This window comes from Delphinus delphis, chromosome X (genome assembly GCF_949987515.2).
Source record: "Delphinus delphis chromosome X, mDelDel1.2, whole genome shotgun sequence".
In the NCBI taxonomy this organism is placed as follows: domain Eukaryota; kingdom Metazoa; phylum Chordata; class Mammalia; order Artiodactyla; family Delphinidae; genus Delphinus; species Delphinus delphis.
In genome coordinates this window covers 89255725-89281952 of record NC_082704.1, presented here as the reverse complement: position 1 = coordinate 89281952, position 26228 = coordinate 89255725, and the positions used below count along the sequence as shown (strand labels likewise).

Here is a 26228-nt window from a genome sequence, read left to right as displayed (position 1 = left end):
TATATATGTGTGTGTATATATATATATATATATTTTTTTTTTTTTTTTGCAGTACGCGGGCCTCTCACTGTTGTGGCCTCTCCCGTTGCAGAGCACAGGCTCCGGATGCGCAGGCTCAGCGGCCATGGCTCACGGGCCCAGCCGCTCCACGGCACGTGGGAGCTTCCCGGACCGGGGCACGAACCCGCGTCCCCTACATCGGCAGGCAGACTCTCAACCACTGCGCCACCAGGGAAGCCCCATATTTAATTTTTGATAACCTTTCTTGTGCTATAAATGGAGGCTATGTTGTAATCAGGCTGTTTCCAAATATCAACTACTAAGTTACTAATATAATTTAGAGAGAACAATTCAGAAATTCAACTCCTTGGGACTTCCCTGGTGGTCCAGTGGCTAAGACTCCACGGTCCCACCGCAGGGGGCCCGGGTTCGATCCCTGCTCAGGGAACTAGATCCCACATGCCGCAACTAAGAGTTTGCATGCCACAACTAAAGATTTCTCATGCTGCGACTAAAAGATCCCAAATGCCACAACTGAAGATCCCACACGTGGCAACGTAGATCCCTCGTGTCACAGCTAAGGCCTGGCGCAGCCAAAAATAAATAAATAATAATTTTTAAAAAATCAACTCCTTAACAAAGATCAGACAGATGTACCAGAAGCCTTACTTGCTATGTCCTGAGGATATTCTAAATTAGAAACATCATCCCAGGAAAGCTGAATGATAGAAGATCTTCTCCCCCCTCATCAGTAGTATGCAAATTGCAGCCTATTGGACATGTCATTCTTTTAGAGGTTAGAAACTCACTTATTCATCTCACAAATCTTTACTGCAAGTTACTGTGCTACACAATGTGCCAGGCACTGTTGACGTGCTTCACCTTCTTTCTTTTAAGGACTAAACTTATCATGAAGAATACAAATGTCATCAAAGAAGCTTTAGGAAGCTTTACCTCTCGTCCCATGTCGTCCATCGTCCTCCAAAGGTTGTTAAGATCTAGGCAGGCAATTGGATTCCACATAGGTGGGAATGGGCCCCTGAAGGGGTAGGATTTGCCCTGTGAGATACAAGATAATTTTAAAAGGAAACATTTACTACAATGGAAAAGTAGTTAAATATGCCAAGTTGTTAAATATCTGTAAGCAAAATCATGTTATCAATATGTGATATACACTCAAGTGTTTTAGCTCCTTAGTGTCCTCAGAACCCAACTTAACTTTTTAGCATTAAGATTTCCAGCAGAATTCCCTGTTACCTAAAGAAATTTGGTGCCACACCAAACACAATAGAAAGGTTTCTCTCTGAAATTGGAACACTTATCATGTAAAATGTAAATGCCAGTACAGAAGTGGGGTTACCTAATCTCATTTGCCAATGATACTTGCAAATATCTCAGAGCCAGGAGACTCTGCATGGTGGAGGGTCAGAAAATGACAACTATAAATATTACACGAGTTAGAAGGGGATGAAAAACCGATTGCAGGAATGCAAGTATCTGTAGGAAGAGCCACAAAACAGGGCCGAGCAAGCTTCTCCAAGGAATCAGATATGCTAGGTCAACACAGGAGTTCCCAGAGATCAAGGTCAAAGCAGAAAGAAGAGACAACTTAGGGAGTTCCCTGGTGGTCCAGTGGTTAGGACTCAGCTCTTTCACTGCCATGGCCGGGGTTTGATCTCTGGTCAGGGACTAAGATCCCGCACGCCGAGCAGTGCAGCCAAAAAAAAAAAAAAAAAAAAAGAGGGCTTCCCTGGTGGCGCAGTGGTTGAGAGTCCACCTGCCAATGCAGGCGACACAGGTTCGTGCCCCGGTTCGGGAAGATCCCACATGCTGCGGAGCGGCTGGGCCCATGAGCCATGGCCGCTGAGCCTGCGCGTCCGGAGCCTGTGCTCCGCAACGGGAGAGGCCACAACAGCAAGAGGCCCGCGTACCACAAAAAAAAGAGACACAACTTCAAGGTTCTCTTTGTGACATGTTTACACTGCCTGGTTCTCCCAGAAGAGCAGGGACGCTTCGACACAGAGACAAAGGGCATATATTTCTCCAAGGATTACTAACATGGCAGCTTGTATGTCATCTCTGGGAGGCTTAACTTAATGGCAGTTCAGGTACATCCACAAAACCCACTTTAGGTTCATTTGAAAACCTGAGTCAGAAGTCAGGCCATGCATTCTGACATCATCTTGCAACCAAATTGGAGTAACTCAAGGTCCACAGTCAACCAAGATCTCACAATAACTCTCAGTCATTTGGCAAAGATTCATCTCACACTGATTTTGTAGTTACAGAAACTATTTTAATAATTAATCCTATGGTCATATGGTTCTTTGTTCTCCAACAAGGCCCTAAGATTCTCAGGGAAGAGTTATCATACAGGCTTACCTTTCTTCTTGTATTAGTCAGGGTTCTCCAGAGAAACAGAACCGATAGGATGTATGTGTGTGTGAGGAGGGGGGCGGGGGGCAGTGAGAGAGAGATTAATTTACGGAATTGGCTCAGGCAATTGTAGAGGCTTGGCAACTCCAAAATCTACAGGGCAGGCTGGCTGGCTGGAAACCCAGGGAAGAGTTGCAGTTCAAGTCCAAAGGCCATCTGCTAGCAGAATTCCGTCTTCCTTGGGGGACCTCAGTGTTTTTCTATTAAGGCCTTTAACTGATTGGATGAGGTCTACTCACATTATGGAGGATAACCTGCTTTATTCAAAGTCTAATTTAAATGTTAAACTCATCTAAAAAAATACCTCTACAGAAGCATCTAGGATAGTGTTTGATCAAATGTCTTTTGTGGCCTAGCCAAGCAGACACATAAAATTAACTATCACACTTCTTAGTCGACTTTACTGAGGTATAATTTACACCCAAAGAAACAATTTTAAATGCACGATTTGAGAACTTTTTGACACACTGTAAGCACCTGTGTAACCATTACCACAATCAAGATATAAAACATTCCCATCACCCCAGAAAGTTCTCTCTTGCCCCTTCCCAGTCAATTCCTGTCCACTTTCTGGCCCAAGACAACCACTGATCAGTTTTTTGTCACTATAGATCGGTTTTGCCTGTTCTAGAATTTTTTAAACAATGGAATCATGCAGTATGTACGAGTCCACCTTTATCTGGCTTCTTTTGCTTGGCATGACGTTCTTGAGGTTCATCCGTGCTGCAGTCAGTCCTTTTTGATTGCTGAGTAGTATTCCATTGTATGGATGTACCATGCTTTGTTTATCCACTCCTCTGTTGATGATTCTTTCCAGTTTTGATTCATTCATTGTGGATGTTTGCTATGAACATCCTTGTACAGGTCTTTTTATATACATATATTTTTTTTCTCTTGGATAAATGCCTAGGAGCAGAATGGCTGAGCTGCATGGAGGGTGTATGTTTAACTTTTCGAGTTTAACAGTTTCCAAAGTGGTTCTACTGCTTTATATTCTCACCAGAAATGTATGAGAGTTCTAATTGCTCCACATCCCAACCAACACTTGTTGACTTTTCTTTTATGCTTTAAGTATACTGTTGATTTTAGAATATTAGATTTACAGAGAAGTTGCAGAGATAGTACAGAAAGTGTCTATATCCCTCTCAACTAGTTTCCCCTAATGTTAGCATCGTGCATTACCATAGTACATTTCTCAAAACCCAGGGATTGACACTGGTACATGACTATTTATAAAACCTAAGACTTTATTCGACTTCACCAATTTGTAAACTAATGTACTTTTTCTGTTCCAGGATCCCACAAAAGATATTACATTACGCTTAGTCATCAAGTCTCCTTGGTCTTTGGTCTGTGACAGTGCCTCAGTTTTTCCTTCTTTTTCATGACCATGACAGTTTGGAAGGATACTGGTCAGGTATTTAGTAGAATGTCTCTCAATCTGGATCTGTGTGAATTTTTTTTCATTTTTAGATGGGGGTTGTGGGTTTGGGGGAAGAATACAACAGAGGAAAGTGCCCTTCTCATCACATCACCTTGGGGGGCACCTGACTTATCCCTGCTGATATTAACTTGATTCCTTGGTTAAGGTGGTACCTGCCAGCTTTCTCCACTGTAAAGTTATATTTCCCCCTTTCCCTGCTCTGTTCCTTGGAAGAGAGTCACTAAGTTCAGTCCATTCTCAAGAGGAGATGGTAGGGAGTAAACACTACTTCCTGGAGGGAGGTATCCACGTACATTTTTAAAATTCTTCTCTAGGGAATATTTGCCTCTTTCTCCCCTATTATTTATTTATTCAATCTCTTCTTTATATCAGTATGGACTTATATATATTCACTTTATACTTTGGGTTATAATCCAATACTACATTATTTATTTTCTTGCTCAAATTGTTCCATCTGTGGTCGTTGGGGGCTCCTGTGTCCTTTTGACATGGCTTCATCCTTCTGTTTTTTGAGCACTTTCTTCATTTCTGGCACTGGAAGATTCTCCAGGCTCATTGTCTATTGTCTCTGCCACAGCCCTAGGATCTGCCGTTTCTCCAAGGAGCCTTCATTTCTTTTATTTTTAAAAATGTTGAATTTAATAGAATCAACTAGGTGTATGCTGGCTTAAAAAAAAGCAGCTTTATTGAGATACAATTCACATACCACGCAATTTGCATGCTGACTTTTTTAAACCTCTACTTATGCCTCCATCAGAGCTCAGCACATAGAATTTATTCAGTAGAAACCTATGGATGGATCTACAGGATCATTCTCCGCAAAGTACATGTGGGTCCCACCCCAGCACTGCCTCTCTGAAACTGATTGACACCGAGCAAGTGAGTTGCTTAATCTCGTTGTTCCAACTCAACATCTCTTGGCCTCATCATCTTCCTCCAGGAATTATGCCCAGATTACCATAAACAACTGGGTTAGGTGGCCTTCTCAGGGTCCCAGAGCTCCCCGTTTACCTTTCACCTGCCGCTAACTCCACTGTACCAACTTCATGCATTTACCACTTTGCGTCACCCATTGGACTCTAAGCTGCAAGATCACGGACTCAAGTCAGCCTACCTGGATCAAGTCATGGCTCTGCCACTCACTAGTTGTGTTCAGTTACTTAAGCTCTCTGTCCTCAGTTTACTTGTGTATAAATGGGATGACAGTAGCTACCTCACAGATGTACTAGAAAGACGAAGTGAGATGATTCACATAAGTTACTTTGAACAGTGGCTGGCATGTTGTCAGTTCTCAATAAATGTTGTTGTTGCTATTACTGAGGCTGTTACTACTGTAATTATTATTTTTGCACGCCTAGGACCTGTTGGCGTAGATTGACGGCACACAGTAAGTTCACAATAAATGCTGGATATCATCTCAGCTGTGTGACCTTGAACTTGTTATTTATTTGGCACACAATGTCCTGAATTCTAAAAAGATCTTTTGTACTTAGATTTTGTCTTAGTCCATTTGTGCTGCTATAACAAAAAAAACCCCATAGACTGGGTGCTTTATAAACAAGAGAAATTTATTTCTTGCAGTTCTAGAGGTTGGGAAGTCCAAGATCAAGACGCTGGCAGATTTGATGTCTGGTGAGGACCAAGTTCCTGGTTCATAGATGGCCTTTTCTTACTGTATCTTCACATAGTGGAAGAGATAAGGGAGCCCTCTGGGTCTGTTTATAAGAGCACCGATCTCATTCATGAGGACTCTGTCCTCATGACCTAATCATCTCCCAAAGGCTCCAACGTCTCACACTATCACATTGGGGGTTAGGATTTCAATATATGAATTGGAGGGGGACAAAAACATTCAGTTTATAGCAGGTTTCCTATGCTATTATTAACTTCCTTGTTTTCAAGTCACCTACTTTGGCCTCCATAGATCCTCACCAGCAGCACCTGCCCTGCTTCCCACCACACACCAGAGATGCATTTATACAAAGAGGGTGAGAGATGGAGCTCCCATTGTGAAGAACCAAGTCAGGCTACCTCGCAAGGGCAGAGTACATCCGAGACCGGCATACAGAGACCTCTCCCTGGACTCCTCAGTGTGGCATTGTGCCCACAGGTAAAGGGCATCAGAAAGAGATAAACCCACAAGCAGGTTGAATAGCCACCCCTTAAATGGGAAGAACAGCCCATTTTTGTCGCAAAAATCTTTAGGACCAAGAATGGAGGGGAAGAAATTGGTAGTCGGCCAGATAATTTAGTTATTCAGGGCTTTGTGTTTGCTTGTTTTCACAAACACTTTGGTTCTGCCAGAAATCACCAGCAGATGGCTTGAAGAAGAGCGTGAGACCAGCAGATTTGGTTAACTGGTGCCTGCTCTGTCACTGCCAAGGTCTGCACCAACAGCCATGGCAACTCCTGGGAACTTAGGGACAATCGCTTAAGAAACTGAGAACTCCAGTCTGACTCATGGATTGGCTCGGGAAAAGGTGAAGAACAGCTCTTGGGTGAGGGCAGAGTTACCCGGAAAACCATGACCTGCACAGGGACCCCCATCAACAACAGTAACCTGTTTCTCCTTCCCCGTTAACCTTCAACTCAGGGACACATTGTGAGATGGGCACCTCTCTACCATCCCTCCCTCCTTTCTCAAGGATAAGGTCTTTGTACAGCACGTGTCTTATGGAAGGGATACGATGGAGGTGGGGTGGGGCTTCCAAGTTTGCTCTTGAGAGATGCCAACTTAGTAGCCCAGTTGAAACGTCACCCCAGCTGAAGCCCAGGGATTCTCATTCAATGGGGTCCTAAACACAGTGAGGGCTGCACCAACAGCAATCATACCAGCAACTCAATGGTGTCAGAGACCAGCTGCCAAAGCCCTCCTAAATCAGGAACGCTCTTAGATAGGAGGTGTGTTCAGAACTCTAAGGCCAAAACCGGAGTGAGAAGTGACCACCACAGAGGGCTCTGTGTGAGTAAATGGAAGCCAAACAATATGTAAAGAGCACCGTGATGAAGAAGAATAAAACACTTCACCCTTTTTATGTTCTCATTTACTGACAGTCTTTGGTGTCTTTGGTGTCTTAACGTCCAAGCAGGTAGCATCTTAGCTAAGTTTATAAAAACAATTACAGTTGTCCTTCAGTGTTCTCAGGGCACTGGTTCTAGGACCTACAGCAGATACTCAAATCTGCGAATTCTCAAGTCCCAGAGCCGGCCCTCTGTATCCACGGGTTCCGCATCCGCAGATTCAACCAACCACGATCATAAACATAATACACAATCCATGGTTGGTTGAATCTGCGAATACGGACAGCCAACTGTATTCTTTTAGAAGATTAGAGAAAGCTTCTGACAAACCCAGGAAAGAACTACTGTTAGAGACATAAAAATGTCAAGTCTTCAAGCTTCAGGGAATAAGTAGGGGAGGGCGGGAACGTCTAAATTTATCTGACGTGACCAAAGGTAACATGAGAGTTTTGTGCCTCAGATTTGGCTGTTGTAGAAACAGTCCAGTGATTGTTACTATTTAGAACATTGTCCAGGGAGGCCTGTCTCGTCCGAAGAAATCATGACATCAGAGTAAGTCCCCAGTTCAGGGACGAAACAACATATCACAACAGATTGAATGCCGACACAGATATGAGAAGCCAGCTGTCTTCTCTCAAGCCAGATGTGAAAGAGATATGCAAAAATGAAAGTCAATGCCACTCACTAATGTGTTTGCCTTAGAAATCACTTTTTTCCGTAAAAATGTTAACTTGTCACAGGGTTATTATTGTTATTTTAGGTGAATTAATAGATATTGTTAAAAATCCTCAGTTTCAATTCCTAATATGGAAAATACAAAGAGATGGAGTCAGTTGAGCCAAAGCTACTTGAGGTTCTCAGTAATTTTCAAGAATGTAAAAGTCTGAAAAGGGCTGGTATAGAACCACAGGAGAAGAGATGCAGGGTGGCTTTTTTTTTTAAATAAATCTATTTATTTATTTTTGGCTGTGTTGGGTCTTTGTTGCTGCGCATGGGCTTTCTCTAGTTGCGGTGAGCGGGGGCTTCTCTTGTTGCGGAGCGCACGGGCTCTAGGCTCACAGGCTTCAGTAGTTGTGGCTCATGGGCTCTAGAGCGCAGGCTCCGTAGTTGTGGCACACGGGCTTAGTTTCTCTGCAGCATGTGGGATCTTCCCGGACCAGGGCTCGAACCCGTCCCCTGCATTGGCAGGCGGATTCTTAACCACTGCACCACCAGGGAAGTCCCCAGGGTGGCTTTTAAATGACCAAAGAATGGATTCAAAATGGTCTCGGAAACTTGATAGCTGTGTGACTACAGTCAAGTTGTTCAACATTTGTGTTCTCTTATCTTTAGATTTGGAATAATGGTACCCATCTCACAGGGGTATTGTAAGAATTAACCAAAATGATACATGGCAAACAGGATGCACTCACTGAATGAATGTTGCTGACAGTACTGGGATCATGACGAACGCCCCGTCGTTTATACAACCACTTCGTACCCATAAATCCATGCCCACAATTTTTTATTTTTTTTTGCGGTACGCGGGCCTCTCACTGCTGTGGCCTCTCCCGCTGCGGAGCACAGGCTCAGGACACGCAGGCCCAGCAGCCATGGCGCATGGGCCCAGCCGCTCCGTGGCACGTGGGATCCTCCCGGACCGGAGCACGAAACCACGCTCCCTGCATTGGCAGGCGGACCCCCAACCACTGCGCCACCAGGGAAGCCCCGTGCCCACATTTTTGATTAATATCCTTTGGGTAAATTCCTAGAATCAGACACCCTGGCATGAAGATTTATGTTTGACTTTCTAAAGCAGACTTGCTGAAAACCAGCAACCAACTCGATTATCACATGGCCTTATTTTGTAGCCTAAGAGCTTCGGCAGGCTCAGTAAAAACATCTGAAATCTACCTCTCAATTCTCCCCCTAACGAGTGGGCCAGGGCTCTGAGACGGGTTGGCTTGGCGGCAAGTACATCACTTGTCAACTTTGATGATCCAGACGTCTTGCTCTTCTCCTGACCCTTGTTCTCTGAGGCAAAGACTGCACACCCTGAAGTCTGTCGCATCTGGGAAGCCCTTTTGCCATCTTATTCCCCACATTGACCCCAGTCTCTGCAGTAAGAACAGGTGGCCTGGCCTTTCTTCGATCCCGCTTCTCGACAGTGACCTTTCCCTCTCCGTGTCTCCTCTGCCGTTCATGGGAATGTCGCCTTCCTCACTGTGGAGCAGGCCATCCGGCCCCTCTAGAACTCAATGACTTTTACGGCTCTTCGAAAGGACTATGCTTGGGCCACAAACAAACTAGGAGGACCAAGCTTAACTTTTGATCTATATTTCCAGTTTGGAAGAAAAGAAATTTAATCTACCCTATGGGGGAGGAGGGAAGGAAGCTCTACTTAGGCAAATGGCTTTCTTCCTCTGTTTATCTGTTCTCATTTCTAAGCACTTGGAGCCTGTGGTCAACAGGGGTTCTTTTTTTTTTTAAATATATTTATTTGTTTTATTTTCGGCTGCGTTGGGTCTTTGTTGCTGCGTGCGGGCTTTCTCTAGTTGCGGCGAGCGGGGGCTACTCTTCATTGCTGTGCGCAGGAGCTTCTCATTGCGGTGGCTTCTCTTGTTGCAGAGCACGAGCTCTAGGCGCGCGGGCTTCAGTAGCTGTGGTGCACGGGCTCACTAGTTGTGGCGCACAGGTTTAGTTGCTCCGAGGCATGTGGGATCTTCCTGGACCAGGGCTCGAACCCATGTCCCCTGCATTGGCAGGCAGATTCTTAACCACTGCACCACCAGGGGTACGGGGTTCTGATTGCATCATCACATGGGCGAAGCTGGAGGACGGGGTAGACAACAGTGACGACGTTTTTGGAACAAGCCAGCAGCACTTAGCACAGAAAAGGCCTGGAGTTGTTAGGGAACCGTTGACTGAAACCACCCACCTTGGCCAGACCCCGATTGCCTGAGTTGTCTCACAACAGAAGGTCCTGATAAGGAACATGGTGCTGTCACTGAAAACTAACTAGGTGAATTCGGGAGGGGCCAAAAGAGGGAGGAGAGGACCAACTTCCCAGAGTCCTCTTGCTGGAATCCATCTTGGCTGAGAGATTCACACGCCACCAGGCAGTACCCTGAGTCAGACTAGGGGCCAAGCAAGATGATTGGCCAGAGACAACCTGGAAACTAACCCCATTACCATAAAACCCAAGACTGCGAGCCACGTGGCAGAGCAGTTCTCCTGGGTTCCTTTACCCTCCTGCTCTCCGCCCAGCGCCCCTTCCTAAAAAAGTCTCCTGCTTTGTCAGCACGTGTGTCTCCTTGGACAACTCATTTCCAGGTGTTAGACAAGAACCCCCTCTCGGGCCCTGGAAGGGGTCCACCTTCCTGCAACAGAATCATCCATGTAGGGAGAAATAGGGAAGATGGGGATGGTACTGGCTGAGAAATTAGGCAAAGCCTTGCAGGAATAATATTAACAAACAATAATGACAACAGCTGACAGAGACTGTTTACCCCGTGCAGGCCTTGTTCTGTGCACTTTACATGTATTGATTCATTAATCTTCACGGCCACCCTTTCAGATGGAGAAGCTGAGACATAGAGAGGTGAAATAATTATCGTCTGCTCAAGGTCTCACAACTGCTAAGTGGCAGCAGGATTGCAATTCAGACATTCAAAGGCCGATACTCTTGATCATGAAACTTCCCAGCCTCTTAATTATAATTATTGAACACCATTTGTCAGACACTAGGCTGATGGTTTTAATTAAATAATTTAATTTAATTCTCACAACAACTCAGTCAGTAAATTGCTAATTGTATGTTTCATTTTACAGATGAGTTCTGAAGCACAGAGAGGTTGAGAAGCTTGTTCGAAGGTCACACAGCTTGCACGTCAGGGGAAACAGAATTTAACCTCGGGTTTGTGCATTCAGAACTCAAGCTCTTACTTAGATCTCTGCTCCATGAGCCACTGCTCAGTTGGTGTAAAGAAGGTCTCTGGAAGACATTTTGACCCAGTAACCACTTGAGATTCTTACAAACCAGGTCGAAGCTGATGATGGGTTCAATGACCAGCCAGACCTTTTCCGTGGCTCTCCCTCCTGATCCCAGGCAAGGACCAGTCCAGCCCATCCTCAAATGACTTCCATGTCAGTTCATTCACTCATTTATTCAACAAATATTTCTTTACACACAGTGTAAAACACACTGGAATTTGAAAACTTGGTATAAAAAAATGTTAAATACCTCATTAACAATTTCATATTGAATACACGTAAAAATGACTATTTTTGATAAATTGGGTTAAACAAAATATACTATTAAACATATATAATTACAAAGGGGCAAAAAGACCTTTGATCGTGGGGATGGTTTCACAGGTGTATACATGTCAAATCTTAAACTCTATACCTTAAATACGTGCAGTTTATTATATGTCAATAATGCTATAGCTCCCCCATTGCTACCCGAGAGGATTAACAAGAACTAATTTCACCTGTTTATTTATTTTTTCGATGCAGCTATTAGAAATTTTAAAATCACATAGGTCAACAAATACTTCTTGAGCACCTCCTATGTATCTGTCACCGTTCCAGGCTCTGGGAGCACAGTAGTGAGTGACAACAGACAAAAGTCTCTGCTCTCCTGAGAGCTTACATTCTAACAGGTGTAACCAAAATAACTAAACAAAACAGACACTAAAGAAAATAAAGAAGAAAATCATGTAGTATATTAGAGAGTGATAAGTGCTATGAAGAAAAAGAGAGTAGGAAAGGCAAAGAGGGTGTTGTGGTTTGGGGTTGATTATAATTTTAAATAAGGTGGACAGGGAAGGCCTCACAGAGAAGGTACCATTTGAGGGAAAAGATGAGAGGAGAGGGGGAAACCATGTGACTCAGCAGGGTGGGGGGCAGAGCACTTCAGGCAGAGGCCCCAGCAAGCATCCTGAGATGGACTGCACAAGGAACAGAAGGGAGGCCAGATTGATCCTTTCTCTTCTTCCACAGGGATGTGCTCTTGCTCACTAGAACAGATCCAGGCTCCTGAGTCTGGTTCTCAAGGCTGCCAGAAGAAGGGGGATGCCAAGGAGATGGCCTCTGTGCTCTGGTCAGGGCCTCTGTGCCCTGATGTCAGCAGGCCATCCTCACCACTGCATTGTTGCTGCATCTGTCCTTCAGAGGCTCCTTTGCCTTCTAATCTCCAGCAGTGCAAAGCTTAAACTACTTTCCATGCCCAGCTCAAGACTCACTTTCTTCAAGAAGCCTTCCGAAATTCACCTCACCCCCCATCAGTGCTCGAAACATAAGGTTCACTCCATTTTGAGTCCTTACCATAGCAGCTTGTAATTGTTATCTTGATATTATTCTCAAGGTGTTCCACGTGAGTATGCCTTTTTTCTCCAGCTGCTTCAGGAAAAGAAACATTTGCCTCCTCCTATAATGTTTAAGAGTGTTATATATTCAATTGGTGTTTGACGAGCATTGGATGATTGGACGGATGGATGGAAGGATAGATGATTGATTGGATGAATAGTGCTATAGACTGAATGTCTGTGTGCCTCCCCAAATTCATATGTTGAAACCTAACCCCCAGTGTGATGGTATTTGGAGGTGGAGGCCTTTGGGAGGTGATAAGGTTATGAGGGCTGAATCCTCAAGAATGAGATCAGTGCCCTTATAAAAGAAAGCCTGGAGAGCTTCTACCAAGCGAGGATACAGTGAGCAGACGGCATCACCAAATCTGCCAGCAGCCTTGATCTTGGACTTCCCAGCCTCCAGAACTACGAGAAATAAATTTCTATCGTTTATAAGCCACCCAATCTATTGTATTTTGTTATAGCAGCCCAAATTGACTAAGGCAAATACTATTAAAATAAGAAGAGGAATTCTTCAGCATCTGAGACAGAAGTCTGACTGAATGTTTTCTAAATACAATGAAAGTTAATATCTTCTGAAAAAAATTAAAATGTTTTAACTAGGAAGCTGAGAATTGTAATTCTTCCCCCCCCCCAAACCTGATCAATATCTTTGTCCTCTTTACTTTCATAATCTGTTGTAAATACACATGCTGATGGAGACAGAGGCCTCCACAGGGGAGAGTTTCCAAAATCAGCCCATACATTTACATCAAAGAATAACAGTGTGTTGAGAAGGATGCAGGCCTTTGTGCCCCTAATCCTCTGCTGCTTGTATTAGCCATTTCCAGCTGTATCACATGTCAAACCATCAGGACACACCGTTGATGTTAAGAGGTTGTTTCCAAAGCAGAATAACGCCCACAGCTAAAATCTATTCTCCTGTTCCAATTTTTTCACTCTTTCAATTTGTAGACACGTAAGTGTTTATTAGATCAAATTAGCACAGGCATCTAGAATATCCCAATAAATGTAACCTCTTTTTCTTAGGGTGTGTAATTTTGAACACTGCCAACACATTACCCAACATGCATCAGCACTAGCAGTTTTAGCTTTCCCAAGAGAAATCTTGGCTCAAATAAACACTGTGTGTACCATTATAAGAAAGCCAAAAACCTGAAGCAGTGGTCCTTGCTCTTCTCTGGGATAAGGGTCCCTCTGAAACTCTGTAGAAAACCATGTAATCTCTCCAGTAAAGCGCACACATACGAACAATTCTACATATAAAACCGGGGAGTGTAACTGAAACTTATCTTGGGCTCTTCCCCAAGAGGCACGGATTTGAGGTTGAGAAAATTTGATTACAATACCGAGTGTTGGTGAGATTAAGAAGCAACCAGACTGTCATGTCCTGCTAACGGGAATGTGACATAGTAGAACCACTTTGGAAAACTCTTTGTCAGTATCTACTAAAGATGCTTATGTATACAGCTTGCGACCCACTTCTAGATGCCCAAGAAAATGTTCTCCAAACACATACACAAGAATGTGAAATGTCCATTAACTGTATTATGGACTAACAAATTGAGTTCTATTCCCACAATGGAATACTCTACAGCAATGACAATTAATGATCTACAACTACCCATAAATAAAAATCTACGGACTTCCCTGGCAGTCCAGTGGTTAAGACTCTGTCCTCCCAATGCAGGGGGCACAGGTTTGATCCCTGGTTGGGGAACTAAGATCCTGCATGCTGCAAGGCACAGCCAAAAAAAAAAAAAATCTAATGCTGTGTTCATCTGAAACCATGTTTAGAGGCCAGAGGATATTCAAAACAAATAGTAGCAATGCCAAGAGGGCAGTTATGCTTTAATCACGTATTTAGAAGGTGTTCATGATGAGTTCATCTGTGAAGTCATGTCACTGTCCTATGGTGATTAACTGAAATACCACTGTGTTTCTCTTGACAACACTTACCACTGACCACAGGATGGCTCGGGTTGGTGGGAGGGCAGTGACCAATGTCAAACATATGCCTTCTGTTAAAATGGGTCAATGTACAGTGGAGAAGCACTCTGCTTTTCCTCTGGGAAAGGACAGCTCTCACCCAATTGTATACACACACACACACACACACACACACACATACACACACACATATATATGGATTATTATTAGAGAAGATTCCTGCACCCATCTCAAGGCCAGAGAAAGAGCTGCACACCTCCGTCCTTAAGCACCATTGCCTTTTAGAATTATGTGGTCTTTTGCATAAAACAAATGCTTATTTTCTAGGTCATGCTTAGTAACAACTACCTTTGGTGCTTGTGCATGGTACTTCTCATATATCATTTTTGCAAGTTAAAAATTATTTTTTATTGAAGTATAGCTGATTTACAATATCATGTTAAGTTTCAGGTGTACAGCAGAGCAATTCAGTTTTATATATATATATTCTTTTTCAGATTCTTTTCCTTTATAGGTTATCACATAATATTGAGTATAGTTCCCTGTGCTATACAATAGGTCCTTGTTGGTTAATCTATTTTATACTTAGTAGTATGTATCATATATCATTTTTAATCCTCACAAGTATTTTATGGAATAGGTACTGTTATTAACCTTATTATTTTTTGTAATTGGAGTACAGTCGCTTTACACTGCTGTGTCAGTTCCTGCTGTACAGCAAAGTGAATCATCTATACGTATACATATATCCCCTCTTTTTTGGATTTCCTTCCCATTTAGGTCACCACAGAGTAATCTTATTTTTTATTAACAGCTTTATTGAGATATAACTCACATCCATAAAATTAACAAATTTATCATTTTAACCTTTTTTGTGTGTGTGTGGTACGCGGGCCTCTCACTGCTGTGGCCTCTCCCGTTGCGGAGCACAGGCTCCGGACGCGCAGGCTCAGCGGCCATGGCTCACGGGCCCAGCCGCTCCGCGGCATGTGGGATCCTCCCGGACCGGGGCACGAACCCATGTCCCCTGCATCGGCAGGCAGACTCTCAACCACTGCGCCACCAGGGAAGCCCCATTTTAACCATTTTTAAGTACACAATTTAGTGCCGTTAAGTACATTCACAATGTTGTACAACCATCACTACGATCCCTTTTCAGACCTTTTTCATCATCTCAAATAGAAACTTCATATCCGACAAACACTAACACCTCATTTCCCCCTCCCACTAACCTCCTCATTCTACTTTCCGTCTCTATGAATTTGCCTGTTCTAGGTACCACATGCATATAAATGGATTTTGCATCTTATTTATTTCACTTAGCATAATGTTTTCCAGATTCATGGCTGTAGTAACATGTTTCAGAATTTCATTTCTTTTTAAGGCTGAATGATATTCCATTGTATGGATAGACTTCATTTTATTTATCCATTCATCTGTTGATGGACATTTGGGTTGTTTTCGCTTTTTGGCTATTAGAATAATGCTGCATGAACATTTGTATATTGATCCATTTTACAGATTGAGGAGAGTGAGTCAGGATAAACAACTTCACCAGGATCACTCAGCTAATGAGAGGGGTTCAAATTCAGCCATGCTTAAAGTCAAGCCTGTTCCCCAGCTCATACCACCTCTCATGCAGCAGGAGATCCAAGATCTGGATGGTCACCAGGGCACAGGAAACAGCAGGCACCAATAAGGCCCACCTCATCGCCATTCCACTCTGTCTGCTTAAATGTGTTTGTGACTTTAAAAGCCCTAAGCAAAATCCTAACCAAAATCTAACTATTAAATTAGAACTAACACTATATCTAGCTAAATGATGAAGAGAATTAGAATTGTTTTACTGATAGGCTTGTAAAGGGCCGGGAAAAATCTCTAGGCATCATCCTTTTAAGTGCTATGAACACTTGGACAATTTCTTTCATTCAGTAAAAACATACTGACCACAGATATGAGACAGGTACCATGTGACACTCTGAAGACACAGAAATGAGATAAGATACAATCCCAGGCTCAAGGAGCTCCAAAGTCTAGTTGGAGAGGCAGGTCCATAGAGACAGAATTATAGCACCATAATTATAACACGGCACATGGCTGGCTTCACGGTGTCACCTGGCTACATGGCTGTGTATTGCAAAGCCCCTTGATGGACCCCCCAGTTTTTGGGTAAACGGAGCTATTTCATGGAGAGTATAGTCAGCAGGATTCATGACTGCATCTATCTTACCCCAAACGCCCCTATGCTTCTCCATTCCACAGCCATTCTGTTAGCCAGGTGTCAAGGTCTACAAAAGCCCCAATAAGTAAAGATTTGTCTAGAACTACTAAAGAGAAGAGTGGTCGACCCAAGTGGTCAGTATGGTGGACATTGTGATAAGCTTGCCCATCTCCCCATTCAGAAGTAAGGGTCTTATTTCTTCACCTGCTAGGAGTGTTCCTGGCAGGCAGCCCTTGGTTCTTAGCCCCCTTCAGAGATGACCCCAGCTGCAGAAAAACCACTTTGCCCAAGGTCATGCTGCCTTCTCTGGGAAGCCCACTTCCAATGACTGACTGATGTGAAGGTAGAAAGGTCTTGTCCTCCTGCCCCACTCAGGACAGTTCTGAAGTGTCAGCCACCTTCAGAATCCCTTGCAGAGTTAGTGGAGGCTTCCACTGAAAATATATAACAGTTTTGAGACAGGAAGGGGGCAGGGCACAACCTTTAAAAGAATGACAGCCATTGAGGACACGGCATAAACTGGTTAGGACCAACTAGATCCAAGATGGTGGACGAGTTGACTTCCACTAGACCTTGAGCCTCATTATACTCTCATTGTAATACATTAGCATATGCTAAATGACACACCCACAGGCACCATGAAAGGCCAAGGCAGACCATAAAAGGCCAAAAAGTGGGTGGTTACCCAATTCCTGGAAATCCCCGCCCCTTCCCCCAAATAGTTGGAATAATCCTCCCACTTATTAGTCTATGAAATTACCCAGCCCATTAAAACTAATCACCCCATATTTGGGGGCTTCTTGCCTTCTGAGATGGCCTACACTCTTGCCTGTGGAGTGTGTTTCTCCCAAGGCTGCTCTCACTTTCTGAGGTGAACTGCATTCTGCCTATGGAATGTGTATCTCTCTAAATAAACCTGCTTTCACTTTACTGCGGCTCACTCTTGAATTCTTTCCTGCTCGAAGCCAAGGACTCACTCTTGGCAGCCCGTCCCAGGGACTCATCGGAGACCTGGGGCGTGACCCTCCTCTTGTACCCCACCTTTTCCTTCCTGCAACAGTTTGACTTCTCCCTCTGCCAACTCCTGCCTCTCTCCCCTCTTATCTACAACTGTCGATGCCCAGAGCACCTCTTAATAACCCTCCTGCATGCCCATCTCCATCTCAGAGTTGGCTTCCTGGGAAACTCCACCACAGCAGCCATGCAGTGGAATGGGCACAACAGACTGCAGCAATGTCTAAAGACTCGCAATCCCTGGGCTCTAGGGGGGGGCCCAAACCTCATGGAAAACATGTAGAACCAGGAACAACGGGACCTCCTTTGAGAATAGGGGTGTTTTCTTTGGAGAGGATTAGTGGGGAGGTCCCAATCCTCTCCGTGATCCTCACCGGAGACTTGCTGAAGGAAATGAGAAATATTACCAGGGCTGCTACAAACATATTCACATAGTTTAACAGATTGACAGGGGGAAATTGAGAGGAGAAAGTCTGTAATCAAATCTAAGTGAAGCTGAGCAGGACCCTGTGGGGCTCCCGGGTACAAATCCTTTCTGTGTCTCCCTTTTCTTGTTTGTAGGAAATGGGCTTCATTCAGCCTCCTTGACCTTGCCTGAGTTCCAAAGGGCAGATTCAAACAGTTGCTAATCAGGGAAGGAAAGGGATGTAGAAACAAGGGAGGAGCGGTCAAGAAACAACAGCGCAGCCTTGGGGCAGGGTCCTGGTTCTCCCTCAAGGGATATACATAGCAATACCTTTGAGTTCTGCAGGAACTAACACCCCCATCCAGGTGGAAGTTGGAATGATGATGACCCTCCTGACTTCAATCAACTAAAGCTGGTACTCTGTAGACCTTTGCCCCAATTTTATGCTGAATTCGCCTCTGCTCAAGCCCCCTCATGACTATGCATATACCTGTAGCTCACAACTTCCCCAGTTTTGCTGTTGGGGAGACACTGCTTTGGGAAAGATCCCCAGTGTTCTCCTTACTTGCTGCAAGTAATAATAAATCCTTCCCTCTCCCTCGCTTTGGCTTGGTTGTGTCTATTGGCTCAACCACCAAGAGGGTATCTACTGACACCCACCAAGAGGCAAACCCAGTTTTCGGGCAACAGACGGCCTACAAAGCAAAGCTCACTTTTACATCACAGGTCATAATTTAAAAATCCCATTAATGTTCACACGGAGCTTTGTGCTAGCAGCAAGAGTGAATTTGCCATCGGAAAAATGTTTCCAAGGACCTTACAAAAATAATTACTATTGTATGTTTTGAGTTATTTAGGAAAGGACCTGGGAGTTAAAATCCACATGATCCCCAAATTCCAATAAATTTTAAACAAGTCTAAATATTGAAATCTTCCCTTCTATGCATTGTTACATGTTCTGCTAGCTGCATTGACTTATATGTAAACTTAAATTAGAGAAAAGATCATTTTACTCTCACTAAGACTTCAGAAAATCCTCCATTAATAATTTACACGAAAGATAGTTTCCCCAGCTCTAATATTAGTTTAACTAATAAATCCAGTGTGGTTTTTCACAGAAAAAAACCTGATAAAATGCTTGTTAAAATAACCATTATTAAAGAGTTGTAAAATTGCATGCTCATATAGATATGTTACGGTTTGGAAAATTTTACTTCTGATAAATGGAATATTTATAAATGGGATGGAATATTTATAAATGGAATATTTCCTGCCATATCAATAAACAAAGGGTGTCACAGTCACCAATGATTTGCAGCCCTCCAACGTGAGCTGATGAGCCCTGAGGAAACTCAGGGCTGAAAAGAATACATGCCATCTAGCAGCCATCAGACTGCAGCCACTCCCTGAGGTGAGCCCTGAGGAAACTCAGCATATGAATATACAGGCCCCAGATAGCTGAGGTGCATATCAAAGGAATGATTTCAGTGAGCCCAGACTCTTGCATCTTCCCATACACAGAAAAGCGCCAAATTCCTTAACTTGAGATATCTGGTTTTCTTTAATTAACAATAATCTTTTGACTACCTGCCCTTTGTTGCAAAATGTCTCTATATTCTGGCTGCCCCGCTCACCTCCTCGGAGCAGTTTCTCAGAGTTATCTGGAACGCTGTCTCCCGGGATGCAGTCCTCATTTTGCCCCATATCAAACTTAGCTCACAACTCTCACGTTATGCATTTTTTTAAGTCAACACTTCTTCAATAGTGTGACATTGTGATGATATATATTTGATCTTTGTCTCTAGTTCCTGGCGAGCTTCTAAAACCTTTGGAAATTCCTGAATGATAGGGATGAGAGGAGTGTCTTTGTTATTCGTAACAAACCCTTTGCAAGCAAACCAGCGTTTATGCTAATGAGGGTGACTCTTAATGGGCCTTTAGATAGCTTCAGGATCTGGGCCGGTTGCCAAGGGAACCAACCACGTGATTAGTGGTTGGTTCCCTTGGCAACCAACCACTAGTCACTCTCTGGACCTCCAGGGAGGAAGGGGGACGCTGGATCTTGATGTAATCACCAGTGCCCAATGATTTAATCAATCATGCCTACAAAAATGAAACCTCCATAAAAACCCCTAAGCAAGGGAGTTCAGAGAGCCTCCGGGTCAGTGAACTAGAGCTCATCCACGTGCCTGGAGGGTGGTACACCCCAACTCCATGGGGACAGGAGCTCCTGTACTCACGACCCTTCCAGACCTCACCCTATGCACATCCTCATTTGGCTGTTCATCTGTGTCCTTTATAATAAACCAGTAGTAGTAAGTAAACTGTTTTCTCTGAGTTCTGTGAGCTGTTCTAGCAAAGTTTCAAACCTGAAGAGTATGTCATGGGAAACCTTTGATTTCTACCTTGTCAGTCAGAAGTAGGCGAGGCCTGGAAATTTCGACTGGCATCTGAAGTGGGGGCAGTTTTGTGGGACTGAGCTCTTAATTTGTGGAGCCTACGCTAACTTCAGGTAGTGTCAGAATTGAATTTAACTGTGGGTTACCCAGTTGATGTCCAGAGAGCTAAAGAATTGGTTGGCATGGGAAACCCCCCACACATTTGGCGTCAGAGGGGTGGTGAGTAAAAAATAGATCATAGGTGACTGAATTGTAGGATAGTAAAGAAATAAAACCTAACACAATTAGTCTTAGCAAAAAAGGGACACTGGCTTAATCATAATCACGGCCAACCCTTATTTTAGAATACTCAGACATCAGAAGTCATTTGAAAAGGATCCATTTTTGCACCCACATACATGTGATTAGAGGCGAGAGCACAGCTTGTGATGTTCAACACAGCACTAGGTAACCACGTGTGAACTCAGGCAAATGACTTCCACTGTCTGACCTCTGTATAACGTGGCTGTTAATAGAATCAATGTCATAGGGTCACTGCCGGCAAGCAGTGAGATGATGCATATACGTCTCTTAACAGAGTGCCTCGCCCATGGCAAATGCGTAAATACCGACTAATATCATCACTACTGTCCCTACACGTTTCTTTCCACAAAAGGTATGGCCAACTCTCATTAATTTTTTTTAACTAAAGTACAGTTCATTTACAATGTTATGTTAATTTCTGCTGTACAGCAAAGTGATTCAGTTATACATACACATACTTTTTTTATATATTCTTTTCATTATGGTTTGTCATAAGATATTGAATATGGTTCCCTGTGCTACACGGTAGGACCTTGTCGTTTCCATTCCATGTATAACAGCTCACGTCTGCTAACCCCAACTTGCGATTCCACCCTTCACCCAAGCCCTCCTTCTTGGCAACCACAAGTCTGTTCTCTATGTCTGTGAGTCTGCTTCTGTTTCGTACATAGGTTCATTTGTGTCGTATTTTAGATTCCACATATAAGTGATATCATATGGTATTTGTCTTTCTCCTTCTGACTTACTTCACTTAGTATGATAACCTCTAGTTGCATCCATGTTACTGAAAATGGCATTATTTCATTCTTTTTTATTCACCAACTGTCATTTAGAGGTTGAGAGCATTGGCTCTAGAAACAGACTGATTCTGTGACCTTAGAGGTAAGTTACTTTACATCGCCGACACTTTCATCATTTATAAAATGTGGATAATAATACCTACCTCCAGGGCTGAAGCAAGGATTAGATGAGATACTATATGTAAAGTGCTTAGAAGGATGCTATTGTTATACTTTTAATAAATACAATGTCTCTTTCCAAACACATCTCCCCGGGGCCCTCTAGGGGAATTCCACTGTGTGAGCCCATGGATGATTTTGTAGCAGAAGACACAAAGCTTCCTGCCCTTACAACATCACTCTGCATGCTGGGATTTACCAGCAGAAACAATCAATCCCAACTGTTCACCCCAGTACACCCTTGTGAGGGAAGGTGCTCATCTAGTCACCTTCTCTGTCAAGTACTCTCTGAACCTCCAGACCTGGACCCTGAACTCCAGCCTCAGAGAGCAGCTCAACTAATCCCAAACAACTGCACCCCTTTCCTAGTCCAACTGTAGCCTCACTGGGGTCACAGGTGCCAGACAACAGGTGCGTTTTCAAAGATATTATCCGAATGCTTTTGATGTCCCCAAACTATACAGAGTAATGAGAAGATGAAAAAGCTCTTTGTAACTCAGGCACAGACAACATCAAAGGGGAGAGAGAGAGAAAGAGAGAGAGATTAAGACTTCTAAGAGAAACGATTTTTCTCATAATGCGTTTTTCCTCGGATGTCAGTAATTATCCTCTTTGGGTTAGCAGACTATCATTTTGAAATCTGAGGAAATGTGATGATCTAGGTCTACAAAAATTGTGTCTAAAAAGCACGTTTAAATAAATAAAATAAAAAGCAAGTTATCAAAAAAAAATTTCCCTCCTGAAGGGTTTCTCTACCACGTAAGATTTTTTAGAATAGTAAAAGTACCTGATATTTATAAAGTCATTTATATATTATCATATTTAATTTTCATGACAACACTGGAGGGATAATAGTCCCTCTTTACAGACTAGAGGGATAATAGACTAGAGGGAAGCAGTAAATGACATACCCGGGGTCCATAGCGAATTTACTGAAAGCCCAGGACTTTAACAAAGGGCCGTGACTCCAGAGTCAGTCTGCCTTTCTCTATGGAGAGGTCCTCACAAGATGGAAATTCACATCCTTGAATGTTTCCAACACAACATGTATTCTACTTTCCACTGAATAATTCACCCAGTTCCAAAGTCGGCCACTGATTAATGCCGGTAAAGACACCAACTTTTCATTCCATAAACAGTGTGAGGGAAAATGCTTACTATCTCTAACGGTACAGACCAAAATGATGATTCACTCACTTAGTTGAGTCAGAAGATTCCCAGATTTCAAATTCAATGCTTTGAAATACGAACTCCACTTTGGAATAAATCTAAAGAGACTTTATGCATAAATAGAAAGGTTGCCTTGGCCCCCAAATGAGCTTTGCTGCTATGAACATTAATCCCTGGTGGCAGAATAGTGTTGATTTGAGGGAGTCACTTGTTGAGGCAGTAAGAAGGGTGCTGAGCAGATTCTAATTAGAAAAACATTCTGGAGTCTAGCAGAGAAGAGCCCTGGCAGGAGAAACCTGGAGTGAGATTCAGATGAAGAAAGAGGCAAGTCTGGCAAAGAGGCAACTTGTGAATTTCACATACACTCTGAAGACACTTTAAGGAAATTCAAACTTTACCAGCTGGACTGAGATGAAAGGAATATCCCAGAGGCATCTGCTTATTTGAAACAATTCATTTCAGGAAGAAAGAGTTTTCAAAGAAATTCACTTAAGGGGTACTTTGGATGAACATCTATATGCTTAAAAAAAACCTCTAGGGGAATTCCACTCATGAGTCATGAGCAAGAAGAAGGTGGCTAAGAGAAATAAGGATTGTGACAGGCAAACATCATAAATACCATCCCATCACCACCACCATCATCATCATCATGGCTAGCACTTTCTGTATGTTTGCTGTGTACCAGGGATTCTTTCAAGGAATTTACATATTTAATTCATTTCTCTCTTTCTCAACAACCCTATGAGGAAGGTGTTATCATTATCTTCATTTTTTAGATTAAGAAATAGAGGCTCAGAGAGGTTAAGAAACTTGCCTCAAATCACACAGCTAATAAGTAGTGAGTCAGAAATTCAAATCCAGGTCCTCTGGGTTCTAAACCTATGTTATCCCAATCTTTATATTATTACAGATGGGCTGGTTGTTTTATCTTTGACTTTCCCCCCAAAAAATATATTTTCAAGGCTATGAGGAACTTTAATATAATAATGCCAACACATCTTCAAGTTGGTGGAAGATATTAGCAAAAGACCACTGAGACAAAGGCTGTTTCTCTCATAGCTAGGAGAGACACTCTTTAAGATGTACTGTATTTAAGATATATTCATGTCTTCTGCGAAATTTATAAGCATTTACTTCTTTCTTCTTCTGGACATTATTTTCAGCCATCTCACTTTTTCCATCTTCAAGCCTATGTATTTATGCTCAGGAAGCCTGTCACCATACAAGTATTTTCTCTTCCTTTGATCTGTATCATTTAGACTCACTCGAAATTAATCTATTAACTTAGAAGGTTCCTAAAATACCTCTAACACCATTCTTATGCATAGCTTCAATTGTAAAATTCCATTCAGGGATACTGTCTCATATGATTGCTTTAAATTCCAAAGCAGCCCACAGGGTGCTAGCTAATTTACGGTGACCGAAAGTAAATTTAAACGTGACCAGAGAAATGAGAAATGCAGACTGGCCAAAGTATAGTTTCAAAATGTTCCCCTTCAAAGTTATTGAATGTCTGCTGACAACCCTTATGTTTCCTAAATGTACATAAATCCGTTTGGATAGAATGCTATGAGCCTCAGAGTTGGAGGACAGAGCAGAATCCTAAGAATACTTTCATCACCAATTAATGAAATGAAGTAATATAACTAATTGTGACTACAACTTAAGGCCTCACAATGTGTGCCTGATTTCACTTTTATGAGAAGCTCTAAGGGTGAATAAGCAACATATTCTTAAAAGCCATGATAATATATGGCATTTTTATTTCAGCAGGCTCTTGGTTAAATGCCTCAATGAAGAAAGAGGATCAGACCTTCGCAGGAAAGGATGTGAATTCTTCTTTTGTATCTACCCAAAAGCAAGAGCAGAGTGGTGGTTGGGGAACTAACATATATGAAGAATATACATATAACCATGTGCTCATGTGCATATATGTACATGTGTGGCTACACATTACACACACACACATCAACACACAGAGTATCTATTTGCTCATGAGTGAACTTCTGTAGAATATAACTTTTAAAACAAAAGTCAGATCACGTTACTTCTCTACTTAAAATCTTCCAGTGGATTCCCATATGACCAGAGTAAAAGCCAATGTTCTTATAACTGCCTATAGGTCCTCTGACCTTCCAGTGTGGCGCTGGGGGCTTGTGAATGCTGACTCAGGAGAATCGATTGTGCTCCTCTCTTCCCAACTCTGTATTAATTAATGAGAAGTTGGTAGGTTGACCTGAGCCACAGTGAAGTATTTACATCATGCAAACCCTACAGATGAGAGTTAGGTTTTGTTAGAATGTCACCTCCTCAGGGAGGCCCTACCTGACTATTCTATTTGATATTGGATCCCACTCTCTCACATCCCCACACCTCCCATTCTTTGTAGCACTTGGGACTTTCCGATAACATATATATATATATTTTTTTTCAAATATGGCTGAGCAGATGTTTTATTACACATCGCTTTAATGTATATGGGAGATTTAGCAGATCTGGTTAAAAAGTTTAAAGCCTTTGTAGAAATTATTAAATCTTGACGTGGGAAAAGTAACAGATTTTAAAAGCCAAAGCTTTTTGCATAATTCCACAACTCGGTGGTTAACCGATTTTTAACTCTAAAATTGAAAATCAATTCATATACCCATTAGAGCTGAGAGTGTTACATTTAAAATGAGCATTTTTTTTAAAGTTTCATACAAAAGAATATATGAATTTTTGGTACATCTAAATTAACTTCACTTTTAAGAAAATCCATATTTTACATCTTTTTTTATTTTGTCCTTTATCATATTTTTTGATTGTGTCAGTTACTACAAGTTAAAAGCAATATAAAATCAAATATGGCTAATTCCAATTTTATTTTAGGTATATAAGTTGGGTTTTCTATATTTTGAAAATATAGAAATATATATCTCTCTATTTTTTTTTGTTTACTTACTCCTGGTCCTACACAGCTAACATGTAAGCTCCCTCAGGGCAAGGATTTGTTTTGTTTACCTCTGTATTTGTAAGTTTATTTGTAACTTAATTGTGGACAAAGAAAGTAGTCTTCAGTTGTGGAATTTTGGTGGAAGCTGGTGGTGTACGTGTTGAGATGGGGGTGGGGGTCTCCTGGTTTCTTGATATCAGATGAGGCAGGCACTTGTTATCTGTAAGACTAGATTACTTGTGACTAAAATATTTCACTTTTGCCCCTAAGAACAATACCAAATCAAAGTCCGCCCAATTGTACTCTAAAAGGGACAGGCTCACATAGGAACAAAGACCCATTCTTTCAGTCATTCAGGCAAAAAACATTTACCTAAAGCCTGCTATGCACAAGGTCCTCATCCAAGTGTTGGCGGTACCTCAGAGGACAAAATAGAAACAAACTTCTGCCTTCATGGAGCTTACATTCTACCAGGAGAAGGCATACGAAAAACGAATACATATATATTATGTTAAGCATGTGTAAGTGCATTGAAAAAACAATAAGGCAGGGAAGGGATAAATTAGGGATAGAGAATATTAGGTGGGGTGGAAGAGGCTACTCCTTAAGGTGGGGTTATCAG

General features: G+C 42.6%; 1 protein-coding gene across 1 annotated transcript in view; it reads right to left on the bottom strand.

The window, feature by feature from the left end:
• MAOB (monoamine oxidase B) overlaps nucleotides 1-26228 on the bottom strand; it is a 111193-nt gene that overhangs the window by 27905 nt on the left and 57060 nt on the right. The window contains exon 4 of the mRNA XM_060002918.1: nucleotides 955-1059. Coding sequence (XP_059858901.1) covers nucleotides 955-1059 — 105 coding nt within the window. The remainder of the gene's footprint in view (nucleotides 1-954; nucleotides 1060-26228) is intronic.